This window comes from Danio rerio, chromosome 12, assembly GCF_052040795.2.
Source record: "Danio rerio strain M-AB ecotype USA chromosome 12, GRCz13ab, whole genome shotgun sequence".
Taxonomy (NCBI): domain Eukaryota; kingdom Metazoa; phylum Chordata; class Actinopteri; order Cypriniformes; family Danionidae; genus Danio; species Danio rerio.
Window position 1 is genome coordinate 28,543,937 of NC_141032.1, and position 17,503 is coordinate 28,561,439.

Here is a 17,503-nt window from a genome sequence, read left to right on the forward strand (position 1 = left end):
GGTGGATCTTTTTTTTTTTCTCAAAAAGTGGACCTTTTTGCAGTTATAAGCCTCATTAAGGTTACTATTGAATTATGATAGTTATGAACTGCGTTTTAGTGACGTTTTAAGCACTATTTTAGCTGAAATAGACTGTCGGATGGTATCATAACCAAAAAAAGTATATTTGAAAATTCATGGATAACAACAATGGATGTTGATCTCATGAAAAATACTTGTTTGCATTGGCTAAAACTGATAGTTGAAGTCACACTGAAGCCACAGCCAACAGAGGATTCTGCTTGGTCTTAAAACCTTTTTTTGATGGTTTATTTTTACTATTTATGATTGCATAGCAGTCAAAATAGGACAAATTAGCTCATGTTTGGGACAAATTCCGGACCTTTGTCAGTGAGGGGTGGGTCTTTCGAACCACCTGAACCCCCTGACTACAGGTAAGTAGCAATTGTGGGTGCTGTGATGACCCTTTTCTTTAATGGTGGTTGGGAGAAGCAGCTCATTTACATTAGTTTAGTTTAAAAAAAAATCTAATAAATAAACTTGCACTAACTTAATGCTTACCTAAGTTTAATTAAATATTTTGAGTGCTGTTTCCACAAATGCTTATGTGATCTGAACTTATCAAGTTTTAGAATGATTTGAGAGGCATTTTGAGCTGAAACTGCAAAGATTTCTAAGAATTATATTACATCTTGTGAACAATAGGATCTCTTTAAAGGTGAACTTTAATGGAAAGTATATTACTAAGTATTTACACATTTTATTCAGCTGCACCCTTAAGTCTACATGAATGTTAAATACCATCACTAGCTTACTTTTCCCTGGAAGACATCAGAAACTAATGTAGCAGCTCTTGTTTTTCGTTCCATTTCCACATGGTCTCCATCAGGACAAAAGCCGCAGGCTTGCACAGAAATCTGCGTACTTTACTGGCTACTGTTTCCTTAAGCAAAGCGTGATAGCATCCATTTGACATGCAGCATATCTGCACACATGAAGCGTCTGTCAGCATGTCTGTGTGGAGGAAATGTGCCAAGACAGAGCCTTCGAGGCTAAATACAACCTATACACAGACACTAATTTAGATCAAACAGACAAGCCTACCCTTTTCTCGCTGACTTGCTTTCAGCATTATTCAGAGTGCTTTACTGAAATGTTTAATATGTTGTTTTTAAATGCAAACATACTGACTCCTACATTAGTTTTACATTCATTCAAGTTTCATTTCTTTTTTTTTTTTCTAAAAACGTTGCAGTTCAAACATCTTTACTCTAAATCTCCCTTTTCAAGCACCTACTCTGTTCTGATTGGTCAGATGGCTCAGTCTGATGTTACTGGTCGACCACTTAAAGTGAATGTTGATATTATAATGGCTATTAGTATAATTATTCTATTGAAGTGCATGCAAAGTGCAGCTCAGAAAACAGCATCATCTCAACGTGACAACAACATGAACCAAACTCGAACCAATGTTGAACTGGATGTTTTCACATTCAGCCAATGAAAACAATACGCTGACATAGCGCAAATCTGTTACAAACTAAGGCAGGTTTATGCAGATGGATTAACCAATGCTACATTATGTATGTAATTATGCAGGTAATATACAAAAAATCATTATATAAGCCACTTTGACCTTGAATTGCTCTTCACTTTGTTTAGCATTCTGTGTTTATAGTCTCTGATTACAGCTCATCATATTCAACGCTGTTAAGGGGGTGGCTGGCATCATTTTTTTATTTTCTGACATGTTCCCTGCATATCCATCCATCTATATCAGCCACCACCATCATAAATCTTATGAATATCATCATTTGGAGAGTGACACTTGATGTTAATATGAACTATCTGCACAATTTATGGATGAGTTACAAACTGCATGATGTTACAAAAAAAATCAGATCCATTCCAGTGTCTAAAACCTAGGAGTTTCATTGTTTTCTGCAATATGTGTGAGCCGGGTTTAGCAGCTTTGTTTCTAGATAAAAAACACTGAGTTAGGATTTTGAGCATATTGCCCTAGTCTTTGTTTTCTGATGTGTGTGTGTGTGTGTGTTTTTGTGTGTGTGTGTAGACGTGGCTCCCCGCTGAGAGTGTGTGTTCATTTTGTGTGATTTTCCAAGGCTGTACGGGATATACGCATCCACTAGGAGTGAAGGAACACATTGTACTATCATTTACTGCCATACGGCCATGTGGCAATGCTCACAATTTACTGCGAATTGAGGATGTGTGTGCCCATAAGATATGATAGAGACTCTGCCTATGTGTGTGTGCAGAACAAAGACAACAAGCTGTGTTAAAATGCTAAAGGTTGAGAAGAATTTACCAAACCATAGTGTAAACTTTGCATCTGCAGGAGACTCCAATTACCATTTTCAGATCTGGAGGTTGACTTTTATGTCTGATATTGAAATCAGTGAGGGGTATTTTAAATATTACCTTTTTCCTTAGTCCTAATACTGTCTGAACAGATCATTGAATGGCTTCATGGGGTTCTAAAATCCAACTTTGCATAATTTATGTTGAGAAAAATCAATGAACACCCTGACCTGCATTCTCATGAGATAAGATATGGAATAAGATGTAGTCAATCCTCAACCATTTAAAACTATTTAAAGGAAATAAATTACTGAATGATGCAAAATTGTGTCAATAGAATTCATCACACTGAGGCTACAATCATAACCTGAAACACAATAGACAAATGATGTCTTATCAGCAGAGTTAAACTCTGAGAGCCCTATCATACACATGGCAGAATGTGGCGCAAGGCGCGACACAATTGTTGTTTGCTAGTTTCAGCTTGGCGCAAGAGTCGCAAGAGTCACGTTGTTTAAATAGCAAATGCATTTGCGCTCATATGTGCGACCATAGGCGTTCTGGTCTAAAAAGGAAGGCGTTCTGAGGTGCATTGCTGGCGCGTTGCTATTTTGAGAAACTATAATAGATTTTTCGATAGACCAAAACAAAGCCCGTCTAAAGTCAAGTGCTGAGCACGTTAGTAATGCGCCTCGCTTACACACTGCTTAATACACACAAGATGTAAAGCAAAACGCAAATATTTTTACAAATGAAAAATAATTAAAATATTAAGGATATATAAAGGATATAATAAGGATATATATATATATATATATATATATATATATATATATATATATATATATATATATATATATATATATATATATATATATATATATATATATATATATAAAAATATATATATATATATATATATATATATATATATATATATATATATATATATATATATATATATATATATATATATATATATATAAATGATATAAATATAAAGGATTAAAATATTACAAAACATATTATTTTCTAGCCTACATAAATTTAAAAACCACTGCCTTCATGCCTTCTTCATCTTCGGAGGCTTTTTTAGTTCATTCATAACAATTTGCTTTTGCATAATGTTATCATTATTAGCAGTATTATTTATTATATCCATATTTATATTTGTTTTATTAAAAACAAGCTTAGATTTGCCCACCTGTCAGGTTTTAGACCATATGGGGCACAGCATGTGTATTTGGATATAACTCAGGTTTTTGACCACACTTCATTTTTATTGTTCATTTATTCTTTTGCTGAAAATTAGAACTAAATTTAGATTGTATAACAATCATTACATCTATGGTACGTCCCCATAAAGATAGCTGTACAAATGTGTGTGTATGTGTGTTTGCTTCAATATGTGACCTTTCTGTGCAATTATTCATAAAAAAATTATGTGCACATACCGTCGGACAGATGGCACATTAGTTGCTCTTATTTGATAGTGCATAATAAAATAAGAAAGCGCAATCATGGAAACCTCAGATGGCTAAGATGCTTTTTTTTTTTTGATAGCCTATAGAGTGGGCATAATGAAGGGACCTGGAATACGATTTCACCGGGAGTGATGGTTAATGTCCTGTCTGTGTCCTCAGTGGTCCACTTCCTCACAGGAGAAATGATCTTATCATGGTCCAAAGATCAGATGGGTTGTAGAGCTCTCAAAATGAAATACGGCAGGTCAGACCATTTACAGCAAGTGAAAAGTGTAGGTGAACGCGCATGTATGTGAGATTTATGCATGAGGATATAGGGGATAAATAGAGGAAAAGACGTAAAAAAAAAATATGGCAGATGAAGGTTGCCAGTGTGTATAACACTAAAGAGAGTGAAACGGGCCGTAAGGGAGGGGTTTGCGAAGGGCACGTTTCCTGTGCATAGCTCTAGCAGATGGCTCTCACGGGTCTGATATGTACGATGACAGCTAATAACCCATGATATAGAGCCTCATTCCAGCCCAGCAGGTCGGCGTTAGCATTCAGCTGGAGCTGGTGGCTCACTTATCCGATAAACACTCTGGAAGGCTTCCTTACCTTCAGTTCCCAGTCTGATGTGTAAATCGAATCCCTCACTCAACATCAAAGTGACAAAAGAGCCACACTTGTTCGTTTCCAGTGCTAAATGGCATACACCCCACCAAGTCCCAATAGATCACCCTCAACTGCAAGAGTGTACATCATTTTTGCAACATGAGGCGAAGTGAACCAAAACACAGCTAAGTGCAAGTGGCAAAATGGCTCAAAATCTGAGGTGTAAACTGAAGGTTGTTATTGGTGTTATTTTCACAGGGCTCTTAAGTAAAATATTGAGCTGTGTGTAGCTTTCAGGTAGATTGATTCATACTTTGCAAGTTTAAATAAAACTAAAGTTTACTTTGCAAGATTAAAATGGAGTGATTGCTTTATCAAAGCAGTTTGTTTGAGGGTGCTTGCATACTTGGTTCGATTCCTTGTCCGAACCCAAGTTTGATTGTTTCCTTGCCACCTTCTTAGCTGGTTTGAGTTCACACTGTCTTTTCTCCTGCTTAACACCAGTAATGCTTTCATCATCAAGCTGCTGTTATGTGTACAGCTGTTGCTAGGTGATGGCCACGAAAGTCAAGGCATCAAAATGGTAAGATGTTTGCAACATTTACAGTTGTTCTGCTTTTACTGAATCTTTTGGTTTTGGTAACATACAGAGAGCGACTTGCGTCTATTCATTCATTCATTTTCTTGTTAATCATGGGTCGCCACAGCAGAATGAACCGCCAACTTTTCCAGCAAGTTTTTTTACGCAGTGGATGCCCTTCCAGCCGCAACCCATCTCTGGGAAACTTGCGTCTATCTGCAGCAAAAATATTACATATCATGATGTCTGCAGAAGTTGTTTATGGAGGTGTCAAGTAGATATTATTGTGTTTGCACTGGGTAAGTCCCGCTTGTCGCCAAGGTGACATTAGGTAATACACAGACATACACACACGAATGATCTTTATGAAAACTAAAGTTTTTTGTACAGGTGGTGGTTCACTTCAGTTTTTTGGTACAATTGCATTTGTATCAGAAGTGAACCAGATGAAACTTTGCTCATACCGTACCCCAGACAAACTATTTCAGGAGGACTCGGGTACAGTTCGTGGTTGTACACCTGAGTCCAGTAGACATTGTTTACACTAGCTAAACATACTGTACTTTGACATCATAGAACCTGGGTGCAGACCTTAAGTGAAAGTTGTCAAGATCTTGTCAAACAGACAAGATCCTGAAAAGATCTCTTTCTGCTTCAAAATAAGCTCTATTGTGGTTCAGCTGAAATATGACCACAACATGGACCGTTGTGCTTTACAAACAGCCATACTCTGCTTGCATTCAACTCCGTACGAATACCACTTATACCTAAACTAATCATAATGAAATGTTGCAAAACATTTAAGCGAATTTCAAGTGCGTTCATAGTGAGATGTCTTAAAGTTGTGACATAAACCTACAAGCACTCTTCCTCATGAGCATTTGACCCAGGGCTCATTCTGAAAACGTACCTTTATATACATTTCTGAAGACCGCAAAATACATCCCAGGAGCTACATTTTTTTTGCAGTTTTTGTTTTCACGAATCTACCAGAGGCCATTTTGAAATCTCAAATTTCTCTCGCGAGTGCCATTCATGCCTGCTGTTCTTGCGTGAATCCACCAGAGGCCGCTGTTGACTGACTGAATGACTGACCAACTGACCCGCCCTCCTCCTTCCCTAAACCCAACCAATAGTATTTTAAAAAACACAGATTGACCCACTCACCCACCACTTCCCTAAACTCAAACGACAATTAAAAAAAAATCCAGAAAAGGAAAAGCTCTTGCCAGATTTTTATACCATTTTCAGATTTTACCACATTCTCACCCTGTTTTCTACTTGTTTATTTTATTTTTTGGCTTCTGTTTTTGTCTTACGAGCTTTCTGGAACCGTTTTCACCGAACTCGAACAATGTCATCATGGTCAACTCCAATCTGTGCCACAGCTGATGTGTCCACAGACGTACATGTCAAGCTAACTGGACAAACTAGTAACAACGGGAAAGTCATCCATACAGAGGGAAGCTGTCAGCTGGTAAGCGTGAAAAGGAAAAGCATCATACTGCCCCATAGTGTTCATTTTAAAAAATAAATGCAGCTATACATACTTATGGCTACAAATTCGTGATCTGCTGAAACATATATAGGGCTATGTTTTCAAAATCAACCTATGTTGCGTTTGAGTGTATGGGTAAAAGCTACCCTAAAGCCCCATCTGTTGGTAAAAACTAAACACGGAATCAATTCCAGAGAGAATAACTTTTCATTTTTAAATTTCAGAATTGATTTCTTGAACAATTTTTCACTATATCTACTTAGAAAACAGCTATGTATAAAAAGAATACTCAGAAAGTCATCTAAGTAGGATTAGAAAGAGATCTAATTACTTTCCAAGTGCAAAAATGTCCATATTGAAAAGTTTTGTTGGTGTAAAAACATGGTCTTCCACTTACCAGAGAGAGGTGGTGGAGATATAGTGCACCATCTGAATGAAGGGGAGAGGATCTGATGTGGCTCCACAATTATTACAAACACACTGGAAGAGAGAAAAAACACATACAAATGTCAGACTTAATATATACAACATAATAATACAACGCAGACAGCATCCCGCACCAACCTGTTCGAAAAGTGTCATAGCAAACTTCTGATGTGGGATGCAGTGTTTGGCCGTACAGATGTCCTCCTTGCTCTCGTCTGAGATGTGGAAGTGGATCCGCATCAGGAGGTTCTCCTGGAGAAAATAAGCAAAAAGAGGCTGGATCTTGTCTAGTAAATGCGAGTCAGAGTCATCCTTTCTTTGATCCTACTCTGATAAACAATTCTGGAACAAGATGTTAAGCTCCAGTGCAATCCAGCACATCGGCAATTTCCACAGCACTTAAACAGTGAGGCATCTTAGAACGGCTGTTTGTGTATGTGTGTCAGAAGGAATGAGTTGTGTGGTCCAGTTCTTATTTTCATTTTTCTCTGTCAGCACTCACTTCACGTTAATCTGATCAAGTGAGAACAACACATCTATTTTTCATAAGAGTCCTTTTGATTCCCTGGCTGAACAAATTTAAAATCAATCGATCACACTGCAAGTTCCTGACAAAGGAATACAGGGTGAACGAGGGAGTGGGAGAGAAAGTGAGAGAGGTGAATAAGACCATACATCAAATCTCCCATTCCCTTCCTCTCATCTCACTAGCAGGCGGACTGCGCCTCCAACAGCCGTCCAACTACCAGCCCTAAAGAGAATCCTCTTTTACTGCAGCTTAATTTCCATTAAAATAAAATTAAATAAAATCAAGCTGCACAATTTAAAAAGTAGTCAAGCAATAAACAGAAATTAATTAAAAATGTATATATGTTTTGTATACTGTGACTATTGAATTATATTCATTATTTTTGCAATCGGATCAGTATTTACCAGGCACAGAAATTTAATCAAACAAAAATAAGACCCATTTATGAATGTTAACATAATATTGAAATGAATAGTGGTGATTAACAAAATATTTTGAGTGTTATGTGCTAACAAGATTAACCGATTTTTATTAGAAGTTCTTGCTTATTCAAGCAGAGGACTCGGTAATCTTTACTTAAAGGTTTATGCATTTATTCAAAGTGTTTAAAAATTGTTTTCTAAATATGTTTTTAGTAAATGTTCAGGGCCTTCCTACTGTAGGAACTTTAGAGAATACCAAATTTGTTTTTCGATAGTCTACAGAACAAACCATCGTTATACAATAACTTGCCTAATTACCCAAATCTGCCCAGTTAACCTAATTAACCTAGTTAAGCCTTTAAATGTCACTTTAAGCTGTATAAAAGCGTCTTGAAAAATATCTAGTAAAATATTATTTACTGTCATCATGGCAAAGATAAAATAAATCAATGATTATAAATGAGGTATTAAAACTATTATAATCCTGCAACTTGTCACGTGCAGTCACGTGCTGTGCTGCAGCAGCAAAGGCTGCCTTATCTTGTATTGTTTATATATATAGGCCCGTAGCCAGGGTGGTTCAGGTGGTTCGAAAGACCCACCCCCCACTGATAAAAGGTCCAGAATTTGCCCCATACATCAGCTCATTATTCTTATTTTGACTGCTATCCCTTCATAAACTGTGAAAATGACCCATCAAAGAAGGCTTCCAATGACTGCAAACAGTTATTTTTAATTTGTCCAACATGCAGCCGTGCAAAAAAAAAAAAAAAAAATACAATATGACGAAAGTGAAGTCACCTTTCACTACAAGTAGCTCAACTTTTAATTTGAATCTTGAACCTTATTCTTGAAGGAAATAAATACCAATAAAATGGTTTGAAGCACCAAAAGTGGCCCATTTTAAGTTTAATATTAATTAGGCTGTTTTTGTTAGGCATGAACTGTCCAAATGTACTTTTTTTTTTACAAAAGAGACTTGAAAAATCACCAAGCTCTACATTAATAATAATAATATTATTATTATTATTATTATTATTATTATTATTATTATTATTATTATTATTATTGTTTAAAAAAATGTATGTCAGTTGGCCAAATTCTGACTGAGGACAGTTGAATGTGCTGGCCAGTTATTTGCCCAATAAATGACAATATGCTTAAGTTTTTTTTTTTTTTTTTTTTTTTAACTTTAACTTAATTTTTCTAATGATATACAACGTAATAAATTTGTATCTAAAAATATGTTTTTTTTTCATATTTCTCTATTCTTTATATTTAGCAAATGTTTTTGGTACATCAAAAAGTGTGGTTATGATGACAATCCGAAATCCATCTAAAAATTGTGCTTAAAATGTCACTAAAATGCAGTTTTTAAACCTTATAATTAAATAGAACATAATAACTGAAAAAAGGTCAACTTTTTGAGAAAAAAAGAAACACAGTTTTTACTAGGCTGGCTACGGACACACACACACACACACACACACACACACACACACACACACACACACACACACACACACACACACACACACAAACTCACATACTGTATCAGTGTCTTTGTCCATTAGGCTGTATTAAACATTTTATTTACAATTTCTATGTGATGAAATGCATAAGTAAGCACTTTGCTTTCATATTCTGGGCTACTCCGCTGGCCTAATAAAGGATGTACTAAATAAATCCAACACCCATACCTTGCTTGTAGATTTCATTTTTTAATTTATCCTTTCTGAAGTTTCAATTTAGCAAAATTGAGAATAAAAAAGATGAGCAAATTACAATAATCTATCTATCAATTATTCATTCATTAATTAAGGCCAGATCGTGGGGGCAGCAGTCTTTGGAGAAAACTCCAGACTTCTCTCTCCCCAGACACTTCCTCCAGCTCCTCCAGGGGAATCCAGAGGCACTCCCAGGCCAGCCAAGAGACATAGTCCCTCCAGCGTGTTCTGGTACTTCCACGAGGCCTCTTCCCGGTGGGACATGCCTAGAAAACCTCCCTAGGTAGGCGTCCAGGAAGCATCCAAAACAGATGCCCAAGCCACCTCAGCTGACTTCTCTCGATGTGGAGGAGCAGCGGCTCTACTCCAAACTCCTCCCAGGTGACAGAGCTCCTCACCCTATCTATAAGGGTGCGCCCTGCCACCCTGCAAATGAAACTAATTTTGGCCGCTTGTATCTGAGATCTTGTCCTTTCGTTCATGACCCAAAGCTCATGACCATAGGTGAGAGTAGGACTGTAGATTAAACGGAAAATCAAGAGCTTTGCCTATCATTCCCTCACTTCTGAACAAAACCCCAAGATACTTGAACTCCTCCACCTGGGGTAAGGACTTTCCTCCAACCTGGAAATGGCAAATCAGCTTTTTCTGGTAGAGCACCATGGCCTCAGAGTTGGATGTGCTGATTCCCATTCCAGCCATGTCACACTCGTCAAAGAACCGCCCCAGTGCATGCTAAAGGTCCATGTTCGATAAGGCCAATAGAACAACAATTTTAGAGATGAAATCCTGTGGTCCCCGAACCTGACCCATTAAAGTTGCATGTATAGGTTATAAACCCGCAACAAATCAAGAAGCATAAGCAAAATAGCATTAAATAGTACTCCTCTGAAAGTGTTCTATCATGAAAAAACTACAATCAAACTACTCTCACACAACACTCCCCAACACTAATAAATCTGAGCTTCCCCAACTAAAGACTCTTCGCCTATCACCTTCAACCTAATTTTTCACTCTCAAAAAATAACACATATCTCACCCCCACCGCCAGACACTTCTCATCGAGTATCACACAACAAATCATTAGCGTACAGAGCATTTCATTTCCTGCTCAGATAATAACGCCGCTATTTATGCAGCGGTGCAGATGTGCAGAGGAGCGAGGCAGAAATGAAGAGTTGGCATTTCACTAATGTACCGCCTGTCGTCTGGCACACGTGAGGAGAAGCGGTCGGCGTCTAAAAGTGGAGACGGATAGCACAACCAGCAAAATGCTCCAGTCAAACAAACCACGGCAGCTCCATTCAACAGATCCTGGGCTAAAAATAAGGTGGCAGAAACAAACCTTTGTTACCAAAGTGCAGACGAAGTGCTAATTGAACTAAATAACACTTTGACGATGCTGTGTTTTGTGACCTTATGAGTAAGCACAGCTGCATTCACAAATCTATGGCAGAAAAGCCCTGACGTAAACAGTACCGGCTGCATATAAATGGGTGTTTAAGATGGAGCCAATCCGGAGGTCTATCTTGATTGGACAGCTCAGCCGCTCGGCCCGTGAATGATCGTTCAATTGCTTATTTGCTTAAAAGCAATTATCTGTATTGATGCTCGCGCGCTGTGTCCTTTAAAGACATAAATGTGAGATAAACACAATCTATGGTTCTTAATCAGGTCCGAGCGTATAATCAGGTCTGGGGATTAGAGGAGTGTTGGAAAACCTATAGGAGACTTCCTCATCCTTAATGATGACATCCGAACTCATCTAAAGCAACAGCTATGCCTCTTTAAATAACTGACAACTCCTGCTGTCATATGCCTTCACAGAGCACAGGCGTTAATCTGAAGATACACTTAGAAAACAGCTCTCTTAACAAATGTGAGTGGACTAGCGATCTACAAAAGCAACTAGCTTGAATATCATTACATTTCTGCTTTTTATTCAATTGTAAAAATTGGTTTAATATAGATCGTGTTGACATATTACAGTAGCTGTAATATTTGAAGGTTAATTTTATTTTTTCAATATAATATTTTATTTGGACACCATGGCTTGTTTTTTTTTTGTTGTTGTTGTTGAACATTTTTCTCAATTTCTCAGTGAATATTTCTCAGCAATGTATTTTGGTGCATTTAAACAAAACAGATTTGTTAAACAGATATATTTATTAAAATTATATTTTAGTCACCAAACGCATTTAGAACTTGAAAGAGAATACAATTAAATTCAAGCAAAAATTGCAAAAGGAAATAACAACCTACAGCTAAATTGTCACTTTTTTATTTATTTATTTATTTATTTATCTATCTATCTATCTATTTTGCTTCACTTGATTTTTCCTCTTTTTTAAATTTGTATTTAATATTTTTCTATAACATATAAATTTAGCTGTACAAGTTTTTGGATCGTTATTGTATTTTGTTAGAGAAGCTCCAGATTTGGCTTCAGTACTGACAAATTTAATGTATATGCACAAATATACTGTATAGCTTCCTATTAAAAATATGAATTCAAAAGAGAGATTTGTGAGGGGTGTACTGTACAGTACACTGTATATATGCTGAGCACTGTACAGAAAGTGCCGGTTTGTAAAAAAAAAAAATAAATAAAAAATGTTCTAAACCACAGGTGTCAAACTCTGTTTTTATTTTATTTTTTACAGTTTAGATCAGGGGTGTCAAACTCAATTCCTGGAGGGCCGAAGCCCTGCACAGTTTAGTTCCAACCCTAATTAAACACAACTGATCAAACTAATTGAGTCCTTCAGGCTTGTTTGAAACCTACAAGTAAGTGTGTTGGAGCTGGGTTAGAACTAAACTGTGCAGGGCTTCGGCCCTCCAGGAATTGAGTTTGATACCCCTGATCTAAACTGTAAAAAATAAAATAAAAACAGAATCAAATGAATTCTATTTCTAATTATAACACTTGAGACCTTAAAATCCACCTGAATATAGCTACACTGTGGAAACAGTTACAGAATAAGTATAAAGATACAGATTTACACAATACAGATTTTATGTTGTTTAAGATGAATCAATAAACATACATTAGTTTGAAACTAATAGAAATTTGACTCAATTAAAGAATTGTAAAATAATAATAACAATAGTGGAATTCGCCTAAAGGCGAGCCCACTAGTTAAAAAAAATATGATTAAAAAAGATTCAAGTAAAAGAATTAAAAATTTGATTATAATAAAGAAAAAGGTTTTAGAATAAACAAAAATGTAAATAAACAAATAAAGAAAATGTATTATGATGAGTAGAAAAGGAATAATATTACTTATGAGAAATTATATATTTCAAATGATTAGTTAATGCAATTAAATTATTTTTTTATTTTCACAGTACATTCATTTATTCATTCATTTTCTTTTCAGCTTAGTCCCTTCATTAATCTGGGGTCGCCACTGCAGAATGAACCATCAACTTATCCAGCATATGGTTTATGCAGTGGATGCCCTTCCAGCTGCAATGTCTCTGGGAAACATCCATACACACTCATACACTACAGAGAATTTACAACTAAAACATTCAAATGAAAACTAACTAAAAACTGAGCTTAAATTTTTTTTTTAAATCGAATAAAATAATTAAAAACTGAAATAGAGAAATGCATCATCTGAAGAGACTGACTTGAAAATAGCAAACAATCAGCACTTAAATCTAGCAAAACACGGAGCACGCAAACATACTGCATGAAATTGCCCATTTTAATTAGACCAAACTACTCTGAAGTGCTGAATAAAACATATTAATGAGGTGTTTTTACTGAGCTTGTCACAACGCATTCATGTTTTGCCTAAACTAAGAGGGACACAGTGTGCCAAAAAGATTTTGGACAATTAAAAATGTACAATTTTTTGTAAACGACCTAATAAAATGAAACAAAATCAAACAAGGTCATATATATTTGACAGAAATTACATATACACAACAATTCTGAGCCTTTCACATTTCGCAATCATGTAGAAAAAATTCCAGTGTAGACTATCTTGTCCTCATTTGTTTGCTTTTACTGTTTACTGTACCGAATACATTGCTGACAAACCATTCATTATGCATAGAAACATTCCAGTTGTCCAACATTTCAAACACCAATTGCCCAACTAACATCAAATCATAATACATGCTAGATGAGATCTATTTCTCAACAGGGAAATATAATAAAAACATTCATCCCTTAAATTTAAATATAGACCGACTTCAGACAGTTTTATTTAAAGTCTCAGCCAGCCATTTTGATTCAAATATACCTATCAAAGAAAAGCCAACACATCCTGCCAGAGACGTCACCGTAACACATCTTTTTCTGTGCACGAAGTAATATATGAATATCACAAAAAGTTGTCAAACTTCAGCTGTCGGAGTTAGTTTCCCTACACTGCTCAGACTTCGTGTTTCCATTTCCATCACTCCTCAAACCACACAAGGATGTGCACTAGCAGCAGCGCTTGAAAACGCAACACCCAACATCTCTGGAATCGAAGATCAAGGTCAAAATCCAAGAGAGGAGCGGAAACAGACAGAACGGGAAGAGTTGATGCGAGGAGAGACGAAAGTAGAGTTAAAGAGAGGTGAGAAGAGAAAATGCCTGAGAGAGCGATAGAGAGATGGTGCGATGTATACAGCTTAGGGCTGCATGATATTGGAAAAATCTGATGTTGCGATGTTTTATTTTTCTGCGATAAATAGTGTGACATGAATAGTTTCAAAAGATGGTTTAAATAGCTCTATTTGATGGTTTTCTGGGGAATCTAACAGTATTAAAGAACAGATATTAAATAATCACAACGCAAAAAATGCCTTTCTTGCGTTGCTTTGTCTCATTTCTAGTCCAAATATAAAAAAAAATCCTAGATCAAGATAAAATATTCTTTTGTTTTCACCTTAATAAGAAATTCGTCAAAATATGCATGCAGTGCATGTGTAGGAACAGCTGATGGTTGCCATACCAATGTCAAACGACAGAAGATTTCGACTTCAGAAACGCATTTAAATTGGTAAAGGAAGAAGCACGCATTTTGTTTTTTACATGGTTTTGGACGCAATATGTGAATAGCCCCATAAAGATTTAACCTGAGAGATACAATACAAGGACTGATCTATAATAGATACATGTTACAAGCTGCAAAGGGTGATTACAAGTTACAATACACTATTAACAACAAAATTTGCAAACTACAGAAAACGAGGCAACAATTTTTATTATTTTTTTCAATTCAATTCACCTTTATTTCTATAGCACTCTTACAATGTAGATTGTGTCAAAGCAGCTTCACATAAAAGATAATAGTAAATTGAAACAGTGTCAGTTCAGTTTTCACAGTTTAAGATCAGTTCAGTTCAGGAAGAAGAAACTAGTCCATATGAATGAATTGTAACAGTTACTGACAAAGTTTCCCATACATAATAGTCCCATACATAATAGTGTTGGCTGTTTTAATAGCAAACAGTCAACGAGTCCTGCATTGCAATGTAGGTTATTGTATCAATCATCAGGAACAACAGGAACAAACACAGCAAACACAGTTGGCTATACCATTGTATTGTTGTGAAATGAACTTTAATCCTTTCACTGCAACAGAATCTCTATCAGTCAGTGATCGTTATCTTCATGTTATAATCAGTCCTGTTATCCCTGCGTTCCGCTAGTGTCTGAAGGGAAAGGAGCGTTCACATTTTACCGGATCCGGCACTATGTATTTGGTGATGTACCGTATCGACATCAACACGTTCAGGCAAAAGATCCAAACCCAACACGATTCATTTATTCGCTTCTAAGTAGAATATTTTATAAAAGAATCAATAATTTAAAACACTTTGAACTTTCAGATTTAAACCGCAGCAGAATGTTTTCATTCACTTAGTGCTGTGTTACACACTGCATGGAAGGTCATTTTTAAAAACCCATAATAGGGGCTCTTTAAAAGAAGCAACATGATCTGTCAATGAGGTAAGTAAAATAATCTTGTTTCTGCTTTGAATGTAATTATTTGGACTGGAAACAATAAATCACATAAATTCTATATAAATATTTAGATACAATAAATCTTTGTTACACTTCCATACATCATTTTTGTGTCCAAATGTTCTAAACTCTCTTGAAATGCTCAATCACAGACGCATGCAAATGCTAAACCTTCACTCGAGAGTTGACCTTCACTCTGATCAACTATAATTCAGACTTAACATTGCATATCTTGCAATGTAACTATTGCGGATGCACTGCGATATCAATGCTGAAGTGATCCATTGTGCAGCCCCACTAAAGCTGATCAATGCGTCAGCAAAGAAGAGAGAAGTTTAGAAAAAGCGAGATGGGAGAAATCAAAAGCCTTACGAAACACTCGGCCGCGTCATCCATGATGCCCAGCTGAAAGCGCTGCTCGTCTTGGAAGGTTTTGGCCAGAGCGCTGCGCAGAGCATCCGATGGGAGCACCTTCTCACTGCTGAACTGGAACTGAGCGAAGATGCTCTGAAAACACAAAAGGAAACAGCAGCCCAAAGTAAGATGGAGATCCTGATGCAACCCAGACACTGCACAACAGCTTTCGTCAGCCTGCTGCTAGCTGTGAAGAGAATACACACATCAGTAGAGGAGGGCTGACATTCTGTATTGTGGAAACATTACACTACGCTACGACCAATCACAAGCTCGGTTAGGATAAATCAATAAACAGGCTGTGTTTCGAAAACTACTGACTTGACTAATTAGTGCTTAGAAGGCTCTTTTGTATGCAGTTTTGTTTGTGAGGTACATGATGGCTAGGTTATTCAGAAGGTTTTAAAGCACATGCAAATAGATCTGACTAAAAGACAGTTCACTATACTGTGAAGTATAATAAATGTTTGAGTGTTAGTTTGAGTGTTAGTATCAATAGGTTTGTCTAAAGAATATCTTTATGTCTGGCTGTTTGATTACAAGATTTTTGGATTGATCCTGATTACAATTCCCAATCAATAAGAGTTGAACCCGAGAAATGATTTCTCACAGTATTTGGGATACTTTTTGGATTCTTTATACTTAACGTGAAGTTAATTAAAAGTTAGCAAAATAAAAAATTCTGGATGCATTTGGTCAAAAACTGAAACCATTCATTCATTTTCTTTTCAGCTTAAGTCCCTTTATTAATCAGGGGTCACCGGAGCGGAATGAACCGCAAACTTATCCGGCCAAAAGACAACACCAGGATACACCCATACACTCCTATGGGAGAAACTGATGACTGTGGGGGAAACCGGAGCACTCGAAGGAAACCCATGCCAACACGAGGAGAACATGTAAACTCTACTCAGAAATGCCAACTGACCCAACCAGGGCTCCAACCAGTGACCTTCTTGCTGTAAGGCGATCGTGCTACCCACTGTGCCACCATGCTGCCAAAAAATGCTTAATAATTTTTTTATTAAATAGTATAATTTCCCTACTTAACTTGCACTTTGGTAAATACAGCAACAATATGTCCTTTGCTTAGCGCAGGGGTGTCCAAACTCGGTCCAGGAGGGCCGTTGTCCTGCATAGTTCCAGGGACGAGGACTTCAAATTAGCTTTATGCTATCTGCCCTATGTACGCAACATCGGTTATCTTTGTATAACAATGTCAAGTGTATTGTCCCTGTTAAATAAACAAGCAAATAAAAAACATTTTTTAGCTCCAACTTCCTTCAACAAGCCTCTCTGGAATATTCTAGTATGCCTAGAAAAAGCTTGATTAGCTGGTTCAGTTGTGGTTAATCGGGGTTGGAACTAAAATATGCAGGACACCGGCCCTCCAGGACTGAGCTTGGACACCCCTGGCTTAGCGCATTGAAATGAACAGGTTTCATAATGAATCATTATCCACATCTGCTGTGAAAGCCGCATCACAAAATGACTATGCCTAAAGGGGAAGTGAAACCAGAGCGTGTAACCTTTATT

General features: G+C 36.7%; 1 protein-coding gene and 1 long non-coding RNA gene across 30 annotated transcripts in view; one reads left to right on the plus strand and one right to left on the minus strand.

Annotated features, from left to right (window-relative positions):
* LOC147834483 (uncharacterized) overlaps window positions 1-17,503 on the plus strand; it is a 122,469-nt gene that overhangs the window by 82,764 nt on the left and 22,202 nt on the right. The window lies entirely within an intron of this gene.
* Window positions 1-17,503, minus strand: part of usp54b (ubiquitin specific peptidase 54b) — a 189,845-nt gene that overhangs the window by 49,615 nt on the left and 122,727 nt on the right. For all 29 annotated transcript variants that reach the window (XR_015504186.1, XR_015504185.1, XR_015504181.1 and 26 more), the window contains 3 exons: window positions 15,926-16,060; window positions 7,043-7,156; window positions 6,876-6,958 (listed from right to left, as the gene is read on the minus strand). Coding sequence is in view for 17 of the 29 variants with exons in the window: in XM_087276406.1 (XP_087132532.1) it covers window positions 6,876-6,958; window positions 7,043-7,156; window positions 15,926-16,060 (332 nt within the window). In the remaining 12 variants the exon portion in view is untranslated. The remainder of the gene's footprint in view (window positions 1-6,875; window positions 6,959-7,042; window positions 7,157-15,925; window positions 16,061-17,503) is intronic.